This window comes from Myxocyprinus asiaticus, chromosome 19, assembly GCF_019703515.2.
Source record: "Myxocyprinus asiaticus isolate MX2 ecotype Aquarium Trade chromosome 19, UBuf_Myxa_2, whole genome shotgun sequence".
NCBI classification, from domain to species: Eukaryota; Metazoa; Chordata; class Actinopteri; order Cypriniformes; family Catostomidae; genus Myxocyprinus; species Myxocyprinus asiaticus.
Window position 1 is genome coordinate 15,840,392 of NC_059362.1, and position 22,306 is coordinate 15,862,697.

General features: G+C 39.1%; 1 protein-coding gene across 6 annotated transcripts in view; it reads left to right on the forward strand.

Moving 5' to 3' along the window:
- Positions 1-21,301, forward strand: part of LOC127410372 (SUN domain-containing ossification factor-like) — an 80,902-nt gene extending 59,601 nt beyond the window's left edge. For 2 of the 6 annotated variants that reach the window (XM_051645596.1, XM_051645595.1), the window contains 13 exons: positions 1,754-1,774; positions 2,089-2,144; positions 4,637-4,728; positions 5,489-5,554; positions 6,889-6,972; positions 8,998-9,088; positions 10,447-11,709; positions 11,819-11,906; positions 14,083-14,187; positions 14,305-14,453; positions 14,673-14,764; positions 16,667-16,722; positions 18,333-21,301. In XM_051645596.1, the coding sequence (XP_051501556.1) occupies positions 1,754-1,774; positions 2,089-2,144; positions 4,637-4,728; positions 5,489-5,554; positions 6,889-6,972; positions 8,998-9,088; positions 10,447-11,709; positions 11,819-11,906; positions 14,083-14,187; positions 14,305-14,453; positions 14,673-14,764; positions 16,667-16,722; positions 18,333-18,797 (2,628 nt within the window). In that variant the 3' untranslated portion in view covers positions 18,798-21,301. Of the gene's footprint in view, positions 1-1,753; positions 1,775-2,088; positions 2,145-4,636; positions 4,729-5,488; positions 5,555-6,888; positions 6,973-8,997; positions 9,089-10,446; positions 11,710-11,818; positions 11,907-14,082; positions 14,188-14,304; positions 14,454-14,672; positions 14,786-16,666; positions 16,723-18,332 lie in introns of those variants that run through there. The other 4 variants (XM_051645598.1, XM_051645597.1, XM_051645600.1 and 1 more) reach the window with 4 other exon arrangements.
- The last annotated feature ends 1,005 nt before the right edge of the window (positions 21,302-22,306 follow it).

The following is a 22,306-nucleotide window of genomic DNA, read 5'->3' on the forward strand; positions in this document are numbered from 1 at the left end:
CTTTGTCTGGCCCTCCCCATCACAGCAAGAAAAGACTTAAGAACATTTAATATAGGCTACCAATTAAAAAAATCTATTGGCAGATTAACTGGCTTTCATTCAACTCATTATCGAATCAGCACAATCCAATATCGGTCGACCTCTAATTTGTATCTATTTATATAATTGTACATAAGCCAATTTTAATGTGATATATATGTGGACAACATGTCTTGAGGATTTTAAACTTGCATATAGCCTTCCCTATTTTACTGATAAGCAATACTAAGGCCATGTTGAATGTGTGCCCCTGCCTGTTTAAGTAAGAGTCTGTGATACATGATTTATTTTGAGATTGTGTTGGTTTATTTTGGTATGGGGATGCGGTATTAATTTTATTTGTTCAGGTCTTGAAAAAGGTCTTAAAAAGTCTTAAATTAGATTTTTAAAAACTCTGCAGCAACCCTGTTTCAAAAGATCAAGGAAAATGTGATTCCTCATGTCTTGATCCCTTTAAATACAACAAACAAATCAACTGAAATTATACCCCTGGAATACCTGCTATGACTTTCTCACTTTTGCTCATGAGTTTAAGGTGAATGAATAAGATGCAAGGAAAATAGCTGTGCCCTTCCCTGAGGGCTGAGAGTCTCATGACTGTATTGTTCAGTATGAATCCCTGTTATTGTAAGATACGGAGTAAACATGCATTCATGACCCCTAAACTGACCCTTTATAGATTATAGAATTGCATTTGTGTGTCTGTATGTCAGTGTATCAAGACTTTGTTGCTTGTGTAGTAACTAAAGGTCACATTTGCTTCAGTATCTGTCATGCTAGTACATTTTTAACCGAAAGGCAAAAGTGCATATTCACTCTTTTAACTTGGCTTCATTTCTTGATTTGTTTTCTAAGGGATAAGTAACTGTAACTCTTTCTCTGTCCTATGCTTTGCTATGGCTTTGTGGTTTACCTTTGATTTATGAGGTCTCAAATTATTTATGAGCTGCCATTTCAAAAAATGCTCATGAATAAATGAGCATTTTCTTTTTCTTTTTCTGCTGGCATAGGTCCAGTAGTTCGGGTTTAGATTCATAAACCCACTTCTGTAAAACGATTCTAAATGATAACCTGCTACAAATACTATCACAAATCATTCTCACAATTTCTATATCTATATAAGCCAGCTAGCTAATATTACCTGCAGAATTTTCAAAACAACCATGTTCTCAGAAAACCAAACCATTTTTAAGAATGTTTAAGTTTTAGTAGGACATAAAAAACACATGTACATGATCAACACACATAAGACATAGTTACAACGTACCCCTGACACCATCGGGCAGGTGACAGTTGTGACAGCCCCAGGCCTTCGGGCCATCCTTATTGTTGAGCCCTACTTATAATTATCTGCTATAATATATGAGGAGATGCCAGTAATCTAAGGGTGTAACCTCAAAATGCTTTCCTAATATTGAGCTGCTCTAAACCTGTCCTGTCTTGCTCAGCGTGGCTCCTGTGTAGTGTGATATGTGAATTTTTTTTTTTTAATTTCATTTGTTTACATGTTTTTCTCCTCTTGTCCCTCTTTGTTGTTCTAATTACAGCCTTTCCCTAAACTAGGCCTTTCCCCTAGTCATGAAAGAGGAACAAACAACAAGAATACAAAATGCTTGACTTTGCTTTTGGCATGAATAGAGTCTTTTATACTGATCTTTCTCTCTTTTTTTTTTTTTTCTCTGTTTCTGCTCTCTCCTGTCTTCTCCTGCATCAGATGTTCATCAAGTACATAAAGGTTAGCATTCTTCTCACTTAGATTCTCTCAAAGCACTGTTATGCGACTTTGGGTTACAGGGCTCAGATACAGGAACGCATGGCAGTGACACTTTCTTGATCACTTAAATACACACATTCACACACATCAATATACACATCTTTTCTTACACTCTTCTACAGCATAAAGGAAAGCCTTGCTTTGCAAATACTTCAGCACTTTATTCTTACTGAATTATTTTCACTCAATGTTGTTTTTGAATTGGGAAAAGGTGAAACTTACACTGGTTGTGTTGACCAATTTTTAAAGAAAACTGTCTTTTTACTTTTCTGTAGGTTGAGCTGCTCTCCCATTTTGGATCTGAACACTTCTGTCCCCTCAGCCTTATCAGGTAGGTTGATTTATTTTTTTTATCTGGTAATCCTTATTGCTTATTGATTGAGTTAATTAATTTGATAAGCATTTCATGCATGATTCAGAAAGGGTTATTCAGAACAAATACATACCTTAGATTTCACAATCCCAAAACTTTACCCTACACGTATGTGAACGCGAATTACCTCTGACACTTCTGAAATACAATACTGTGCAAAAGTCTTAATCACTTGTGAAAAATGTTGCATAGTGAGGATGACTTCAAAAATAATGGCATAAATAGTATTCATTTATCAATTAACATCATACAAAGTCCAGCAAACATAAAAAAGCTAAATCGACATTTGGTGTGACCACTTTTTCCTTCAAAACAGCACCAATTCTCCTATGTACACCTGAACACAGTTTTTCTTGGTTGTTGGCAGATAGGTTGTTCCAAGCTTCTTGGAGAATTCACCACAGTTCTTCTATCTATTTAGGCTGTCTCAATTGCTTCTTTCTCTTCATGTAATCCCAGACTGACTCAATGTTCAGTGGGGGTCATGCCATCTGTTGCAGGCCTCTCTGTTCTTCTATTATATTTACAAAAGTAATGTTTGGGAGTCTAAAATATATATTTCCTATTGACACTAATGCTGAAGATATAAATAATCATCTTAAGAAAAACATTTTGGTGAAGCATCTTATCTGCCTAAGACTTTTGCACAGCACTGTTTGTCAGTATGCAAATCGTAATTCAATTCACAGCGCAACTCAAGTATTAATTGCATTCTCTGCTTTTCTGCTTGAGGCGATATAGCAGGCATTTGAGTGAACTGTCTTTACTTGTACAGTAAGTTTGTAGCCAAAGGCATGTACTGAGGAAATTGGAATTTTAGTATGTGTAAAGATATGAAGTATTTACTCCTTTGTTTTGAGAAAACATTAAAAACGGCACAATAAACTCTTTAATTATACATTTATGTGCGAGGAATGCGACTGTACAGTTTATTTTGTTGCCCTGACACCACAGTTTGAAAGATTTTCAAAATCATCACAAAGTGAAATATGATTTCTGTAAGACATAAAAATACAAAGCCTCATTTATGCGCCCATCACTGCTGCTGTACGCCCCAAATAGCTAAAAACGTTATATCTGCTTTTACCTTAGGCAGTTTTCTAAACAATGAGCCATTGTTTTTTACTTGTCTGTGAGCTTGCTTGTGTGAATAATCCAATGTTATATCTTAGGTGTCTAGAACAAAATATGCAGTCCAGCAGGAAAAGCATGCTAAACAAATCTTCAGTAATATATGTTATCGACTAAGGGGGAGGATCTCAGCTTTCTAATGACACCTACATTGAGCTTCTAGACCACTCAGAGGCCGAGATATTCGATGTAACTATGGGGGTGTCGCATGAACTGAAAATTAGGCTGAATGTCTATGGACGAGTATATCTGTGAGGGCTAAAATGCATTGGAGCGTTACCTACATTTCAGATCTTTGGCCATTTTTCCACAGTATGCATAAATGGTGAGCTTTTAAAGTTGAGTTGAGTGTGGCCCACAAATGCCCCAGATTTGAAGAGGTTAAATTTCACTGAGATATAGCTTTATATGGGGTTTTAAAAAAGCAAATGTTCTTGAGTAGAGTGTAGAGTTGATCTCTGTTCTGCCTCGGGCTCCTCTCTGGTCCATTTGCATTGGCAGGAGATTTAATCTGGGTTAGAGGCCCATAAAGGAGCAGGTCTGACTGCACTCTGTGAGACTCATACTGTACTCTCCCACTATAAGGAAATTCCTGTAGATACTGCGGGAGGCAAGCAAAACACCACTGCCAAATAGAGGGGTAAAATAAAAGCCCTTCTTCCCAAGTGACCACATTCTGTAGCCGAGCTTTCACTAAACATTTGGTCCAATTTTGTTGAGTTGACCATGGATCCAAATTTGCACAAGGACCTACTTTTCAGATCAGTTTAATAGAAGTTCTATCATAATGCATCATATGACCACCTGTGTGGTTGCATACAAATCTACATCGTTAATATTTATCAGCACTACAGATCAAAATTCTCCAGATCTCCCTCACTGAGAATGCTGGTTTCACGAATATCTATATCTTGCTTGCTTCTCTTTCGCTACAATTACTCCCTCCATAACTGGCCACTGATGATTTAAAGGGTGCTATAAAACATGATTTTAAGGCCCCCCTCTAACCTGGCTAAAGAGCAGAGTAATAAAGGCTTAGTTGTTTAGTAGAACTCAAAGATAAGTTGTGCTGATGAGTACAGTGGGGCTTGCTAGTTTAATATTTCTAATTGTTCTGAGCCCACTGTTATCTGTGCAGGGCTGTGAGTTCTTTAAGATAATATGGGTACAGTTTTTTACACATTTATTGTTAACGACCCCCCTCCCCGCTTTTGTACACCCAATCTTTTAAACCTTATTCTATTTCTGTCATTTTCCTCCTTGTCCTACTTTCAGATATCTGATCTTTGTGTCGGTCATCTGTATTTTGTGTATATCAGGGTGTTTGGCACAAGTATGGTGGAGGAGTATGATGAGATAGCTGACTCTCAGTACACCTCAGAGAGAGCAGAGTATCTCGATGAAGACTACGGTGAGAGGATCTCTCAGAATGCTCATATTCAAACTCACAAGCACACTGCTCTTACTGTGTTTACATTCATACATTGTTTTTTGTGTTAAACTAAGGATTAAAGGAATTTTTACCCATAAATGAAAATTCTATCATCATTACATACCCTTGTGTTGTTACAATCCTGTATGACTTAATCTTCTATGGAACCCAAAAGAAGATATATTGTAGAATCACGAAGCTGCTCTTTTCCATATAATGAAAGCACATGGTGACCAGGGACTGTTCTGCTCAAAAATCACAAAGCACTATGAAAAGTAATCCATTCAACTTGTATGCTATATTTGAAGTCTTCTGAAGCCTTATGAAAGCTTTTTTGTGATCAGGCTGAAATTTAAGTTGTTCACTGAAAATCTTCCCCTATGCTTTATCAAATCTCATTCGCACTTGTGTGTATTCAAACTTTAAACTGTGCATTGCAGTCTGTTACAGAATGTGAGAATTAGTGGCATTTGGCATCATTGACATGAAACCTTCACACGTTAAGTTTGAAAATGCACAAGCGCAAATGAGATTTGGGTTTGGAATTATATGAGGGGGAGTAAATGATGATAGTATTTTCATTTTTGGATGAATAAATACATTGCACACCAGTACACTGGGTCAGTTTTTTACCTCAGCAACACTTTTTTAAATGAATACAAATAAATTTAAGAATAAGAATGTTCTGCATGTCCATTGGCTAATGCTGTCTTTTTAATTCTAGACTTCCATTTTACAGATTACCCTCCCGGCTACTTGCCATCAGAGGACAAGACATCAAAGAATCTGCTGGGCTCTGCCACAAGTATGTCCTGTTCCTCCATATTCTGCTTGCACTTTCGATACACTTCATGTATATATTGTATATCAGTAGTTGCCCAGATAATTAGTTTATCAACAGTTCGGGCTAAACAAGGACCAGAAGTGCCTAAAATATTTATATTTATAAATATTTAAATCACATTTAAAGTGATTATGCCTTAGTGGCATTTCCACGAACTGTTGATGCATGATTTTGTTTATGGTTTCACTGTGAAAGAGGGATTGCAGGAGAACAAGTTGAGAAATTGGACTATAAGCTTGTACTTTTACATTCAAGGAAGTTGTATGGCCCCTGCCTCATTTCCAACTATTAATTTTGTGTGTGTGGGTGCTGTTTGACATTTACCACAGTTTCTACAGCTCAGTATTTAGGGTCACCCTTCATCTCTATTGTTTATATATATATATAAATGGTCGAGTTGCCAGAAAGAAGCCTTTACTGCACCAATGCCACAAAAAACCCCGGTTACAATATGCCCGACAACACCTTGACATGCCTCACAGCTTCTGGCACACTGTAATTTGGAGTGACGAGACCAAAATAGAGCTTTGGTCACAGCCATAAGCGCTATGTTTGGAGAGGGGTCAACAAGGACTATAGTGAAAAGAATACCATCCCCACTGTGAAGCATGGTGGTGGCTCACTGATGTTTTGGGGGTGTCTGAGCTCTAAAGGCACGGGGAATCTTGTGAAAATTGATGGCAAGATGAATGCAGCATGTTATCAGAAAATACTGGCAGACAATTTGCATTCTTCTGCATGAAAGCTGTGCATGGGACGCTCTTGGACTTTCCAGCACGACAATGACCCTAAGCACAAGGCCAAGTTGACCCTCCAGTGGTTACAGCAGAAAAAAGTGAAGGTTCTGGAGTGGCCATCACAGTCTCCTGACCTTAATATCATCGAGCCACTCTGGGGAGATCTCAAACGTGCAGTTCATGCAAGACGACCAAAGACTTTGCATGACCTGGAGGCATTTTACCAAGATGAATGGGCAGCTATACCACCTGCAAGAATTTGGGGCCTCATAGACAACTATTACAAAAGACTGCACGCTGTCATTGATGCTAAAGGGGGCAATACACAGTATTAAGAACTAAGGGTATGCAGACTTTTGAACAGGGGTCATTTCATTTTTTTTCTTTGTTGCCATGTTTTGTTTTATAATTGTGCAATTCTGTTAGAACCTACAGTTGAATATGAATCCCATAAGAAATAAAAGAAATGTGTTTTACCTGCTCACTCATGTTTTCTTTCAAAATGGTACATACTGTATATTACCAATTCTCCAAGGGTATTTTTTGGATTGTTTTTAGACGCCATCCTGAACATGGTGAACAACATCGCAGCAAACGTTCTGGGAGGGAAACCAGAGCTTGAGGACGGAGCTGAATTGGAAGGTACAGACCTAATATTCACCCTGTGGTTAGATATATACAAATTCCCCTGGTCTAAGTCCTTTTAGCACTACAGCACAGTGAAGTTATTCCATTTATTAGCTCCTCTTTGCTTGGCAGTTTTGGGCTGTCATCATGCCAACAGTGCTAGAACTGTGAGACCTGGCAGTGAATAAACGTCTTTGATGGGTTCTGTAGCTGCGCTTGCCAACATCAAACTCTCCCAGGGTGTGTGTACCCCGAGAGCTGCTACAAAATGCTGTTTAAACAAGCATGTGGCTTTTCTAAATGCAGAAAGTTAAGTTTAAAAACACCCTGCTTTTCTGTACCAACAAAATAAACAGTCCAGCTGTGAGCGTCTAAAAGAAAAGAAGACTATTTAACAAGATATTTTTATTATGGCTCTTGAGAGATTGCAGTTTAGTTAATCACTTGTATTAGAAAAGTTTATATTAAGTGTTTAAAAGGAAAAGCACAGTATGGATAGTTTTTGTATGCTTGTTGGTTTTACTGTTAGATAGTGGTTGACTGATATCTAGAGAGTAGGGTGGCCAATAGTAGAAATAATGCAGAAATGAATACAATACGATTTAAAGATAGCAAATAATATGTACAAAAATGACATGCATGGACTGGTTCTACCTGTTGGTAAACATACTGGCAGGTCTGGTCTTTTCAGAATGACTACTCCTGAATACTTGGTAGCATTATATGTTAAAGAGTATCTTTTATTGACGTATGAACAAGTGTTGGGGAGTAACTGAATACATGTCACGGGATTACATATTTAAAATACAAAATATAAGTAACTGTATTCCACTACAGTTACAATTTAAATAATTGGTCATTAGAATACAGTTACATTCAAAAAGTATTTTAATTACTGAAGAGATTACTTTGCATTTTATTGTCATTTGTTTCATTTAATATTTAGTCCTTTCAGATGGAAAACATTTATACATATAAATGATGTGATTCAAAGTGCATTTGAACAGCAGTGAAACACTTTCTTATGATGTGTTACATTCATACGAGCAGACAGAGAAGTAAGTTTGAAGTAAGTTTAGAGCAGATGAAATAGAAATAAACCTTGTGTAAATTGTCAGCTTTACGCTAAGCTAAAATGCTATTTCTAGCCATTTTACATGCACATGTTACCAGGCACAATCATATTTTTTTTTTTTATCAAGAAAATTCACATTGGATCATAATTTTTCTAGTAAGACCTTTGATATTAGGGCAAAAATCATATTCTTGATAATAATTTTTGTATTGTTTTCCTGTAAAAATATCTAAAAATCCTTAAAACAAGATCAATTTGATTCATCTTGTTTTAGAAACAACACTGTATAAGATATTTAGGTTTTTCAGAGAATGTATTTTTAACATGTGTATTGTGTCTTACTGTACTGGCAGAGTTTTTATAGTCAAAACAAGTGAAAAAATCTACCAGTGCTGAAGAAATATTTTTAGAATACGTTACTGACCTTGAGTAATCTAACGGAATATGTTACAAATTACATTTTACAGCATGTATTCTGTTATCTGTAGTGGTAAAGTAACCCTCCCAACACTGTGTATGAGAATGTAGGTTCCTGTTTTACATAATTAAATATTACCGTTATGCAAATTTTCTAGATAATGTAATCTTCCCAGTTACAAAGATATGCTAGATATGTGACATTTAGACTAATGCTATGAACCCCATTGCTGCAAAATGTCTGTCAGTCCAAGACTGTCTCCACCATGTCAGATGTCCCATGTTGTTCTGGATACATTTTAACCATGCCAAATATTTGTCATTTCAAGCTATCAAGAGAACCTCACCTCTTTCTAGTTAAGGGTACATTTGTATTTGTGTGTGTGTTTGTGTGATGTTGGCTAATGGAGTGTTGGATTTTCTGAACAATGGCACTCTTTGTGTTGAGTTGGGGGAGTGTGGATACCAATGTTCGCCATCTCTCTTTCTCTCAATCCCTCTCTCACTGTCAAAATCTGTTCTCTCTCACTCTGTCTTTCCTCCTTCAGGAAATGAGTCAGCTGAGACAGAAAACATCACCCAGACATCAGCAGAAAACACACTCACTCCAGAACTCGCACCCACTGAACAACCAGCTATGTAAGTCTCATACACAATTACTCCCCCGCCCCCCCCATGTCCATGTATTTAAGGTTATAACAATAATAGCAAGTAACAGTTTGAAAAGGCGCTACCCCATTGGGACACTAGCTGACATGGCCCTTGGCAACTGAGAATGTGGTCACGAGCGACAAGTAGAGAAAATTTCAACTTTATGCAAATGACGAGCGACATTCGTGAGCGACTACCAATGAGAGTTAAGACAGTGGAGCTCATGACACCCATCTGCTCTGAGTGAACATACTGGAGACAAATGCAGGCAAGATGGAGGAGCAGTTAAACATTTCTGTGAGCAATTTCACTGTTCTGTATCATTTATCTGTAACCACATCTGGGATATGGGCTAATAAAATGATGCATGGAAAACCGCGTTGGCATTCTGAGTGAGTTTGATTTCGTATATTGAAATAAGGTTCATCTTGTTTAATAATGTGATGCATTAAGCACTGCTGCAGGTTATATAAAATGCTCTCCACTGGAGAATGTTCACTTTTAAAGGCAATAGAACTGATCCCTTGTCAAATTAGAATGATATCTTTGTTTTATCGGCAGTATCATCTGTAATCAGCATTTTCAAAAGCTAATATAGTCAGTTGTGTAGTCCACCAATAACATAGAGTGGCAGCAGCAGTAGTAACGCCCGCTAGTGATATAGATAGCAGAGTCTAGCTACACCAAGCGACAATGTCGCCGGCGGTGTGAACGGGACTTTATTCCTTTTTTTTTTTCTCCCCAATTTGGAATTCCCAATGCGCTCTAAGTCCTCGTGGTGGCGTAGTGACCCGCCTCAATCCGGGTGGTGGAGGACGAATCTCAGTTGCCTCCGTGTCTGAGACAGTCAATCCGCGCATCTTATCACGTGACTTGAGCGCGTCACCGTGGAGACATAGCGCGTGTGGAGGCCCACGCTATTCTCCACGGCATCCACACACAACTCGCTACGCGCCCCACTAAGAGTGAGAACCACACGTGACTCTACCCTCCCTAGCAACTGGGCCAATTTGGTTGCTTAGGAGATCTGGCTGGAGTCACTCAGGGGTGGTAGTCAGCATCAATACTCGCTGAGCTACCCAGGCCCCCTATGGGGCTTTATTCTTGTATGGAATGCCCACTTTTCACAATCCAATCAATTACTGATGGATAAACAAGTCCCAACCTACATTCTTTTTTCTTTTTAAATATTTTTTTTTTTTTTTACTTAGAGCTGAAGTGTCATATGATAGAGGTGAAAGGTGTTGCAAATACAGTTTCATGTTGGCTTTTAAGTATGTACTTGATATTTCCATTAAGGGACAAGACATTTTATTTTTTTACATTCCTCCTGTTCTTGCATACAGACTGGACCCTCTTGAGTTGGATCCCACTCTAGTGGAAGAGGAATCGGAGGTTCCTGATATTGTGGCTTCTTCAGTTCCTCCCCCTGAAGAGAGCCGTATCGTCACCCTCATCAAAGAAGAGGATGACGAAGAGGCCACCCAACTAACAGTGACCCTGTTGGAGGAGGAAATAGAGGAGGAGAGGAGACCAGCTGAGGTGTGGGAGGGAGAGAGTGCCTTTTACTGTGGTCACCTCTCGACTCTGTCCTGCTTGGCATCTTTGCACGAACACTTTTATTGCTACTGTTCGGCAGCTTTAGCACTACACCGCCAGCATAGAGATCATCGCCACAAAGCACTGCACACACACCCTGATACAGACTCTCAAACTTCCCCTCCCCAGCCCCTCCCTGCCACCACTCCGACTCAAGAGCCCCCTGTGCTGTCCGAGAAGCTTCCTGAAGCAGAGCAGCCCTCTCATGTGCAAGTCGAGAGAATTTCCCCCTCTGAAACGGTGGCCGCTCCGCTTCAGCCTAACAGCGGAGACTCCTCGGTGACCGACCAGTTGCTCCCACCTGAAACCATCCTCTTGGAGCCCAGTCGTACCTCCACCCTTCCCCCACACAGCTTCTCCGAAACCCCCACTCAAAACATCCCTGAGTCCCTACCCACAGGAGAGCCCGTGGACCAGCGTCCGCAGTACCTGGAGAACATCCCGGAGACCCGTACCCATGTGAGCATCTGCAGCAGCACCAGCAGTGCCCCGACTCTCAGTGCCACCTCCTCCATGCTCACCTCGACCGTCACTGAACATCACAGCGTGGAGACAGAACCCCCAAAACTGGAGCTCCCCATCCCCACTAAAGAGCAGCCAGTTCAGCCACTGCCAACCCACACCCGGCCTGCTGATATCCCTCCTCCTACTGAGCTCCCCATCCCAGCTCCAGAGGCCTTGGACAACAGTAGGGCTACAGGGGTGGTGGACCTGCACCACAGTGCTGTGGCTTCCCAACCAGAGGTCTCTGAAGTCCCTCTGTCTCAACAAGAGGAGATGGTAGATGACATTCTGCTCAGCCAGACCGGACCACACCGCACTGCTGGAGAGTTTTATGCAGAACAGCAGAACTCTGCAGAAATGGGCCATGGGAATGGAAACGGCAATGGGAATCAGGTGCATGGATCCAACCAGAAGGAATCTGTGTTCATGAGACTGAATAACAGAATTAAAGCACTGGAAATGAACATGTCGCTCAGCAGCAGATACCTGGAAGAGCTTAGCCAGAGGTACACAATCATATACAGTTACACACATTCTACCCAACTCAAGCCAGCTTTGTAGACCACATTTCAGTCAAATGTGACCTTCTGATTGGTCTGTGCTGTTGTCATTCAGGTATCGTAAACAGATGGAGGAGATGCAGCGAGCTTTCAACAAGACCATTATCAAACTGCAGAACACATCCAGAATTGCAGAGGAGCAGGTTATTATCAGTCCCACATAGAGGTCGACTGATAGTGGATTTTGTAGATACCGATTCCAACACTAAGGTGGTGGAAAAAGCTGATAACTGATTAATCGGCTGATAGATTTTTAAATCAAATTAATAGAAAGTTAAAACATTTTCTTAGCATTTTCTTACTTTAACGGGCACAGACTTGGACCCCGTTCCCATCTGGCATTATGATGCGTCTCGGGTGATCCAATCACATGGGGTCAGGAGAAACACTGTTTACACCTGGTCACTTAAATGTGTCTCCTGTGACCACTTGTGTTCGGATTTGGAGGGGAGGGTCTCTGTTTTATGTCAGTGTGTTACTGCTTGATAAAGCGTGACAAAGAAAGTGCAAAAAAAATGGCGCGATGTTTCACCCAGATGCGGCTGAAATTTAATCTAAGCACAAACACAATATGTCAAGCAGAATTAACCGTTATTTTAGTGGATAATCTGTATTAAAGGAGCTTCAGGTGTTCGTGCTTGTCATTTGTGTTGATTTCCTTCTAAAGCCTCTCGTAAATGGCAACGTTTAAAATCTCGTTTAAGCGCATTGGTTGATTGACAGGTGAGGGGTGGTGCTTCACTGCTGCCAGGACGCATACAGTGCGGATTGGCATTTATACCTCAAATGCGATCTGGTCACATGCGATTTTGACCACATTCGTATGTGATTTTTGTGATCCGATCACAAAACATTTTGGACCCCGTTAAGATTTGTATTTAGGACTGACCACATATGATCGGATTACCCGAAACGCATCTTAATACCAGGTGGAAATGGGGTCTTAGACGCTGCAAGAGTCCAGAATGAATAAAATCTAAAATGCAGTTTATTGATCAACCAAAATCCCAATAATAACCAGAAAAAAAATTACGATTTGGGGCATAACGCGGACTTTAAACTATAAACCAAAAAAAAAAAAAAGCCTGAAATACACTTGCTAATTTCGGGACTCTTATTTTGAAATGGAGACTTGGCTCTGGTACAGTGCTCTATATTTAGGTATTTACCAAATTAAGCTTTTTATAGCCTATATATTTCACCAGAGGAGTTTTTTCTTTTATTAATATTCACAAGATATGAAGTTGGAGAAAGTTAATGCTGACGGGACATGTTTCCATACAGTCAGATTTTTCTTTGCATTTCCTCGCTTCAGTTTAGAACACTTGATTATCTGATCAAAATAACTAAATATGCATTGAAGTGAAAATACAGATATGGATGAATATTGTCAACGATGAAAGATTTAGATGCAGCAAATCCCCACAAGGTGTCAGTTGTTTTTTTTTATTTCACCTCTAGAGGCCGCTGTTTTATCATAGAACCAAGCTGTTCCAACTATAGGATCCTCCGGAGGAGGAACACATAGGAATAATAATAAAAAATAAAAAATAAAAATATCTGCGTTGATTTTTGTCAATAACCGCTAGTTCCAAAAAGCAACTATCAGCACCAATTAATCTCTAAAACCGATATATCAGTCTACCTCTAGTCCCACAGAACTTTTTAAGCTGTGCCATAATATGAACTATGACATTGGATACTGGAGCATACAGTGGCTCCAGAAAAGTATTTGGACACTTAAGTCGCATTAATACATGAAAGATTGTCTTTGCATTAAATAGCAAAATATCAAAACTAAGTGACATTTATTTTTAAGAAAGCACACTTTTCATGCAGAACATTTCTCAAAACGTTTGTTAGGCTTAAAGTTATAAAACAATAGATATGCTGTTCAAAATGAAGATGACAGTATTTGAAGACTGAATACTTTGTAGTCGAATGTTAGAGGAACATGGTTAATGTGATGAACTACACCTTACTCTGCAAGGACACCTGTGTAAAATTGAAGGAAACTGACTTCATACATCCACTAAAAATCAACTTGACAAAAATCAACAAGTCATTGCAAAAATGGCTCAAAGTGAAGATAGTTCTGAGAAAAGCTCCAGCGTCATTTGTTTGCAGATGTTAATTCATTTGACATACTGTTTTCTAATGCAATGACATGTGTTTTGAAGTGTTGCTTTAATATCAAAATACTTCTTGGGGCTACTGTAGCATGTACAGGTTTTGGACTTCACGTTTAGATGAACAGCTTGTGTTCTGGACGATGTCAGGTCAGTGATATTAACTTTATGCATGCAAATGTGTGTTCAGGACCAGAAACAGACAGAGTCTATCCAGATGTTACAAAGCCAGTTAGAGAATGCCACCAAGATCATGTTGAACCTGTCTGCCATTGTTGCCCAGCTACAGACAGAGGTATACAAACATGCCGAACATCTCATTCCTTCCCAGTCTAATGCTTAATATCAACGGCCACCCAGTAATGTATGTTTAATATATTTCAAACCTATTATACCCTGTGTGTGTTTTTAGGTGTCAGACAGACAGAGTTATCTGGTGCTGTCTGTGATCCTGTGCCTGATGCTGGGTTTGCTGGTCTGTATGCAGTGTTGCAGGAGCTCACCCAATCACAACAGCAGCTCAACTATTCCCATGAGCAACCACTACCCCAGCCCAAAGAGGTACAGCGCACACACACAATTATAACACTAGTTATTAAATAAAGTTCCCTCAAAATGTGTAACAAACACTATTTTGAAGGCTGTTCTTGACTCATTAGCTAATCATTATATTTTAGTTAAAGGAATTATTTTAGAAAGTTATAATGTAGGTCCCACTCATAGTTTTTCACTTATCTGCATTCAACTACATTCAGAAGAATGGCTCTCTCTTGTTCTCAGGTGTTTTTCCTCATATGATGATATGAGTCTGAAACGAAGAGTGTCTTGCCCTCTTGTCCGTTCTAAGTCATTTCAGCTGCCTACATCAGAAGGTAAAATTCACCTTTGACACAGTGAGTTTTGGTGTAAGTGCTCTCTCTTTTTTTCTGTCTGACTCCCTCCCTCTTTCCCTCCCCTTTTCTCATGTAACACATTGTTTCACTCTGCCGTGGTTCTTAACATACCATGTCTTTCTCAGCCAGACCCAATTCTGCCATATTCATTTCACACAGCTTTAGAATCCAAGATGGATGCTCACTAACATCACACCTTCTCACTTAACATGTGGCTTACATTGTGTACGCTCATTTTGGCTGCTCTTCTCAGAAGAATCAGTCCTTTTGTTTTCCATGCGGCACAGATAGCCAGATCGGTTTACAGCTTGAACTAGTTTTGATTCCAGCTGTCACAAGTTCCATGATGTCTGACGATGGTTCAGTATCAGCCTGACCTATACTGGAGCGCAGTGCGATTTGTAGTTGAATGTCAGCATGGAGTCTTGCGTCATGCTTGGTGCCAACAAAGTCTGCTGATGAGATACAGTGGCGCCAAACTGTTTGCACTGTTAAGCCACACTTAATGTATGAACATCATTGCATTAGATAACAAAATATCAAATCAGATGTGCATGACTTTCTTTTTTCTGCTGAACACAACTAAGATTTTTAAAAGAATATATCAGCTTTGTAGGTCCATTCAGTTCAAGTAAATGGTGACCAAACTTTTCAAGCTCCAAAAATCAAATAACGGCAGCATAAAAGTATTCCATAAAAGTGGTTTAATATACAGTATGTCATCTTATATGTCTTCTCAAGTGATGCAATCGCTTTGGGTGAGAAACAGATTAATATTTCAATCCTTTTTTCAACACATTTTAAAGTAAAATGGACTTAAATATTTATCTGTTTCTCACCCACACCTATCATATGAAGATTTGAATTTAACCACTGGAGTCGTATGGATTCCTTTTATGCTGCCTTTATGTGCTTTTTTGGAGCTTGAAAGGTCTGGTCACCATTTATTTGAATTGTATGAACCTACAGAACTGAGATATTCCTCTAAAAATCTTTGTTCAGTAGAATATAGTCATATACAAATCTGTGATGGCATGAGGGTGAGTAAATGAGAGAATTTTTGGGGTCTTTAATTTTGAACAATATATTAATTGTTTTATCATGTAAAACCTATCAAGATCTCAAGTTGATTTGTGAAATGTATTACTTGAAAACTATTGTGGTCTTTCTTATAAATAAATGCCACTTGATTTTATATTTCTTTAACTAACGCAATGACATTCATTTGTTGTTTTTTTTAAGTTTTGCTTAAGTATATCCCTTTAAGTGTAAAACATTTGCTATTATAAGGCAAAAATTGGATGTATACAGATATGTAGCTGAAAAACTCTTAATACATACAGCAAACACACTAAATGGCAGATTCTTCCTGTTCTTTCCGTTTTTCTATTTTCACGTCTCTTTATTCCTCTTGCGTTTTGTTGCAGCATGTGTATCTGTTTTTGTGTGTTGGAGCGTGCAAGCGTGCCTTTTGGGTCATCAGTGGTTTGTGTTATGAGGCAGAGGTTGGATATTTTTAGCACATGATGCTTTTGGCTGGCACATGTTAGACATTTGCAAGTAGTAACACTGGAAAACGTATTTGCACTCTGGAGTGCAATATGGAATGATGCATATGCACATATGTGAAGTCAAATTAAACATTCAGATGCTTCAAAATTGCCAAATTATGCAAACTATGAATGCTGCACCCATTGTTACAAAACACAGATTTTGTTGATGAAACTAAGTAGAATTGAATAACAGGTTTACCCCTAAAGAAATGGAGGAAATACTTCAAAATGTCCTTTTAAGATTAGCTACTACTTGCAAGTGCTGTCATGCTTGTGTTCTTGTTTGCCATACCATTCCGTTAACCTGCCCCCTCTCTCCCCTCTTTAGTAGGTCCTGATGACTTGTACATTGTAGAACCTCTAAGATTTTCTCCAGAGAAAAAGGTATGGAGTCAGTTCCATCCACTGTGTGTAGATGACCATAGTTGGACCAGGGCTGTTTCAAAACCACTCACTCCTTCACTTGTAGCCCGTAATATTAAGCAGGTCTTACTCGTCTTTTGGTTAAGTTTGCAGTTACAATAGGTAGCAATAAGGACCACATTAATTAAATAAAGCATGTCTTATATGAAATGCACCAATAAATGTGATGAGCAGTGAGTGTTTTGGAATGCAGCTCCTTCCTGTTAGTCTGTCTGACAGGCCGTGAAGTTAACCATTTTTCTGCTGACTGAGGATTTGTGGTGGGAATTGTGATTCCAATGATTTAACTCTTTAAGCTCTTAGGGTGTTTTTAAAGATTTCCTGTTTCAGTGGCATACCCAAAATTAAAGGCTTGTAACTTGAAAAATAAACAAAACAAAGAGGGCTAACAAAAAACTGCTTTTGTTCCCAATAATTTAAACTGTAAAGGAGTAAAGTTTTGTGTTGATTCAACAAAGCAATCAAAAGTTATAGTATTACAAAAAATAATTTAACGTAGTGTCCAAAATTGTCTCAAAGTGTCCAAACAAATAAACAATAATAATAGTACATAAGAAGTAATTACACACGCAAGCACAACAATGGCAAAAAGTTTGCACAGCACGCAGACATGAGTCTAGTAATGAGATTTCACAAAATGAGTTTCATTCTGTGCCATCTTAGTCATCATTGAGTCTGTGTCATGTACTTGGCACCATCTCCTGGTGGCCATATGTAACAGTCACCAATCACATGTCGCTCTGCCCAAATATGGATGACTTTTTGCACCAATCTGAACGCAGTCTGATTGGTTTAGCGTTCCATGACGTTATATCATTTACGATGACATCATCTGATCCAGGAAAGCTAACGTGTGTTTTCCATTAGTCTTTTTAAGTGATTGAGTCATTTGTTTGTAAAGTGGACTACACTAGTTGCACTGTATGTTTGTTGTTGCGTGCAGCCAGTGAGGATAACGCAGTAGGGAAAAAAATGTCTTTCTATTATTTCATGGTGCCATGTTTTGCACTTTCATACCATTAAATTCAGACTGCAAAACAAAAAAATAATTGTTCCATTGTCAAACAAACACAACACTCAAAAACTGTTAATGGAACTGAACGTCATGAATTATTCGGTCCCAGTATTTTAAACGAACTAGTATTTATTCATAATTTGTTCCTTGTTTCTTTTATTATTTATTTATTGTTTACGGGTTTTTTTTTTTTTTTTTTTTTTGTTTTTTATAAAAAGTGCTATACAAATAAAAATGACTTGATTTCTGAGGATTAGTCAATGCTTAACCAGTTTCACAAAGCCTAAAAATGAGCTCTGGTGTGACTTGGTATTTCAGGTCTAATAGTAACTTACTAATTATGCTCTATGTTCTTTACCCTCATGTGTACCATCCATGTTGTTGTGATTGTAGTCATATTGTGCCATCAGTTGGTGATTTTATATTATTTTTGCTGAAGTGTTTCATCATACTCACTCAGCATAAAGATGGTTACAGCGGCTCTATATGTTTAAATACCCCTCTAAATGCATTGTCAAGACATTTAATAATTATTCTAAATCTCCGTTTCTTTCAGAAGAAACGCTGCAAGACCAAAGGAGACAGAGTGGAGACGCTCCAGCCCTCTGTCCCCTCGGCGGCAGTCGTTAATGGTTCTCTTCACTTCCTGCCATCGGTATGCGACGTCTACACGTCCACCTGCTCATCATCCAGGGACTGTGCATCAGAGGGCAGCTCCGTGAGCTCCACCTCTACGCTGTCTGAGGAGTCCTTCGGCAGTGCTCCCTTGATAAATGGCCACGATCCCGCCATCTGCAACGGTGATGCCCCGCCCAGCATCCCTGCCTCCAAGAGCAAGATAGAGAAGAAGTCTTTAAAACGGCGACGGTCGAAGAATGCCGAACAGCCACAGCAGGAGCGGTTTGAGGGGGAAATACTGCATGCGCCCCTTCCCGTAACGACAATGGAGGAACTCATGAAGGGAAAGGCGGAACTGGGAGTGGCCACATTTGGAAGGACAGCTGTAACGGGACGAGTTTGAGTTTTTGTAGATGTGTTACACACCTGTCATCCACGAATTACTTAGTGAGTCACCTGTATCCTAGAATCTGCTTTCGTGCTGCCGTCTTTCTTTATCTTATTTTAGCTCACCTTCATTTTGTTATTGGATCACCAGGCTTTACATATAAACTCCAGTGCAATGGTGATCCTGGCTGCATCTTTCCCCACATTACTACATCCTGGTTCTCAGAACTCCTTGTTTATGTGCCTTTCTAAGTCATTTGAAAATCCTCACAACGAATGATCACCACAGAGCCGAAGGATCCTTTTTGTTATTCCCTTTAATGTTTTTTTTTTTTTTTTTTTCTATTCTTCTGGGAAAAATTATAACTGATGAACATTGTAAGTATGAATGAAACTTGATTTGATGTTCTCCTGTCCTGGACTGTTTATGTGGTTATGGCCAGCAATTGGCGCTACATTGGATGTTGAGGCTGAGTGAGAGGGGCGTAGGATTGGTAAATGTAAAAAGCCTGTCTTCAGCCCCTTCTCCACAGAGCAGAACACATGATGTTCCTGGAGTCTGGGATGTGGCTCCTCCCCACTACACTAAAATGACCCTCAGGTCACCATTTCTTTCATTCCCTTTTTACTTCTCACTTTCTGTCTTTTCCTTTCTCATTTGTTATAAAGGTAATAGTGTCTTTCTTGTACATGTGAGTGTGTAACACTACGCCAGTCATTGTACATGGTTGGTTTGTGGGACCAGTCATGTCACATAGCACAGGGCTTTAATCCAGTGAACAGAGCTGAATGAAGAACAGATCCAGTCCTGTTTTTTAACATGTTGTCTTTATTTTCTCTTTTTCTTACAGACAAATTATATCTTAATTTCCTTCCAATCACACTCTAGTGTGACCAACACACCCAGGCTGGGCCTGAATGGACACATATATACTGGCATACATATGTACATATACAAATATTAATATTGACATATTTTGACACACCCAACAACATGATCATGTGCTCAGTCTCCAGCATTTTCAAATGTTTACAGCTTATTTTGTGTTATGTGTGTTTAGTAGAGCCAACATAAGAGAAAGAGGCCAGTTTGTCATTTAAAAACACATGCAGACATACATTTGTTCATTTTACCACACACTTTATATGTACACATGGAGTATTTTTAGAGATGATTATTTATATATTTATTCATTTAAACAAGACCTGGGCTCTATGAGATCACGGTCATGTGACAAACAAGCTGCAGTGGCCCCATCTAACCTCCATGTTCTCTAGATTTGCTATGACACAAGCAAGCGGTACTGTTATACACACTTTTGTTTTTCTTCTTACCCCCCCCCCCCCCTCGATTGAGAGCTGGAGTCTGAGTCACTTTACACTTTCTGAATAGATTTTGACTTCTCAAATGAAATAATCAAATATTTGTATTTATTTTGAATGTTCTTTGATTTATTAATTAATTTATCTCAAAATCAGATAAATATAAGATAAATATAAAAATCATTTGCTCTAATGCTCTAAATGTTATCATGGAGATGTCATCATTGTAACAGAACATCTGATTGGCTCGGCTTCTGTTTAGCATATCTGACTGGGTGCTAGAAGAAGCTCTCCGAGTGCTGTTCTTTGGATCTGTTCTGACACGCTCCAAATTAGTTACTGGATTTTAGCTCAATTATAAGAATGCCCGAGTTCTCATCTTTGTGCAAATTTTATGCATGTGTCCAGCAAAGCAACCGTTCAGTATGTCTTTTCTGTGATCCACAATCTATCATGTATGTGTGAGGCTAATATGTAACGTGTATGTGTGTACTGCATCCTCCACACACTCCATGTCGCTCTTCACACCTTGGTAAGTGTGTGTCGACTGTTTTCTTGGGTGTTTTTAATTCACTCACCAGACCAGTTGACATCCCAGTGGAGCTTCTCTCTGTCAGATGAAAAGGCTGATTGGTCGTTAATGTTTTCCCGTCATTGACCTTTTATTAAACTGTGGGCTCCAGGAGATTAAAGCATGTGAATTTGGGCATAAATAAAAGGGAAAGATTAGGATGGCATAGAATGGACCATCTCTGTGTGATTTACCTTTATGATCTTTTGTTTGTTTTTGAATGTTAATTGATCTATGCTTGTGGAGTTTGTGTTCGAGTATGTATGGATGTTTTCTTGACCAGTGTGTATGTGACTAATATTTGGAGATTAATCTTTCCAGTACTCCAGTGAGTAGAGACTCCTGTGCACTTTGAAGAACTCCATCTGCCTTTGTTTTTCCACACCGCACCTTTTAAGTGCTTTTTCGCCCCAAGCTTTACTTAGTATGGCGCCGTCTAGTGGCCAAAGTTCGATGTATTAATCATCCGCTAGGTGGCGCCCAAATTCAATCTGGACATGTCTGAGGACGAACTGCACAGTATTTTTTTTTTTTTTTTTTTCAGGAGCAACTGTAACTACAGAGGTGTAGTGCCATTAGAAACTGTGAATTTATTAATAAAACACTTTGTTGTCTTTATTCAGTGTATTTTTGTGTTTATTATTGTGTGAATCATACACGGTATCATACTAGTGATGGTAAGATCGGATCATTTTACTGACTTGAATCTTTGAGACTCGTACAGCAAAATGAACGAATCTTTATTGAAGTCATTTAATTCGTTCATTTGAGCAGAATTAAATTAAAATGTTACGTATTCAATAGCCAAATCCCCCCAACACGTCTACTTACGAAAACTTTGATTATAGTCCCAATAAGCAAACATGTATAATGCAGCCAAGGACAAATTATGAGAAACAGAAATGATTAGTTCACCTCTGGAATCTTCTTGTCTGAGTCGTTCGTTCTTTTGTCATGTGATGTGCCGTATGTGCATAGTGTATATGGCTGTCACATGATGTGCCGTATGCTCATAGTGTATACGGCTGTCACGTGATGTGCCGTATGCTCATAGTGTATACGGCTGTCACGTGATGTGCCGTATGCTCATAGTGTATACGGCTGTCACGTGATGTGCCGTATGCTCATAGTGTATCCGGCTGTCACGTGATGTGCCGTATGCGCATAGTGTATCCGGCTGTCACGTGATGTGCCGTATGCTCATAGTGTATACGGCTGTCACGTGATGTGCCGTATGCGCATAGTGTATCCGGCTGTCACGTGATGTGCCCATAGTGTATACGGCTGTCACGTGATGTGCCGTATGCTCATAGTGTATACGGCTGTCACGTGATGTGCCGTATGCTCATAGTGTATACGGCTGTCGCGTGATGTGCCGTATGCTCATAGTGTATACGGCTGTCACGTGATGTGCCGTATGCGCATAGTGTACAGGTGCATCTCAATAAATTAGAATGTCGTGGAAAAGTTCATTTATTTCAGTAATTCAACTCAAATTGTGAAACTCGTGTATTAAATAAATTCAATGCACACAGACTGAAGTAGTTTAAGTCTTTGGTTCTTTTAATTGTGATGATTTTGGCTCACATTTAACAAAAACCCACCAATTCACTATCTCAAAAAATTAGAAT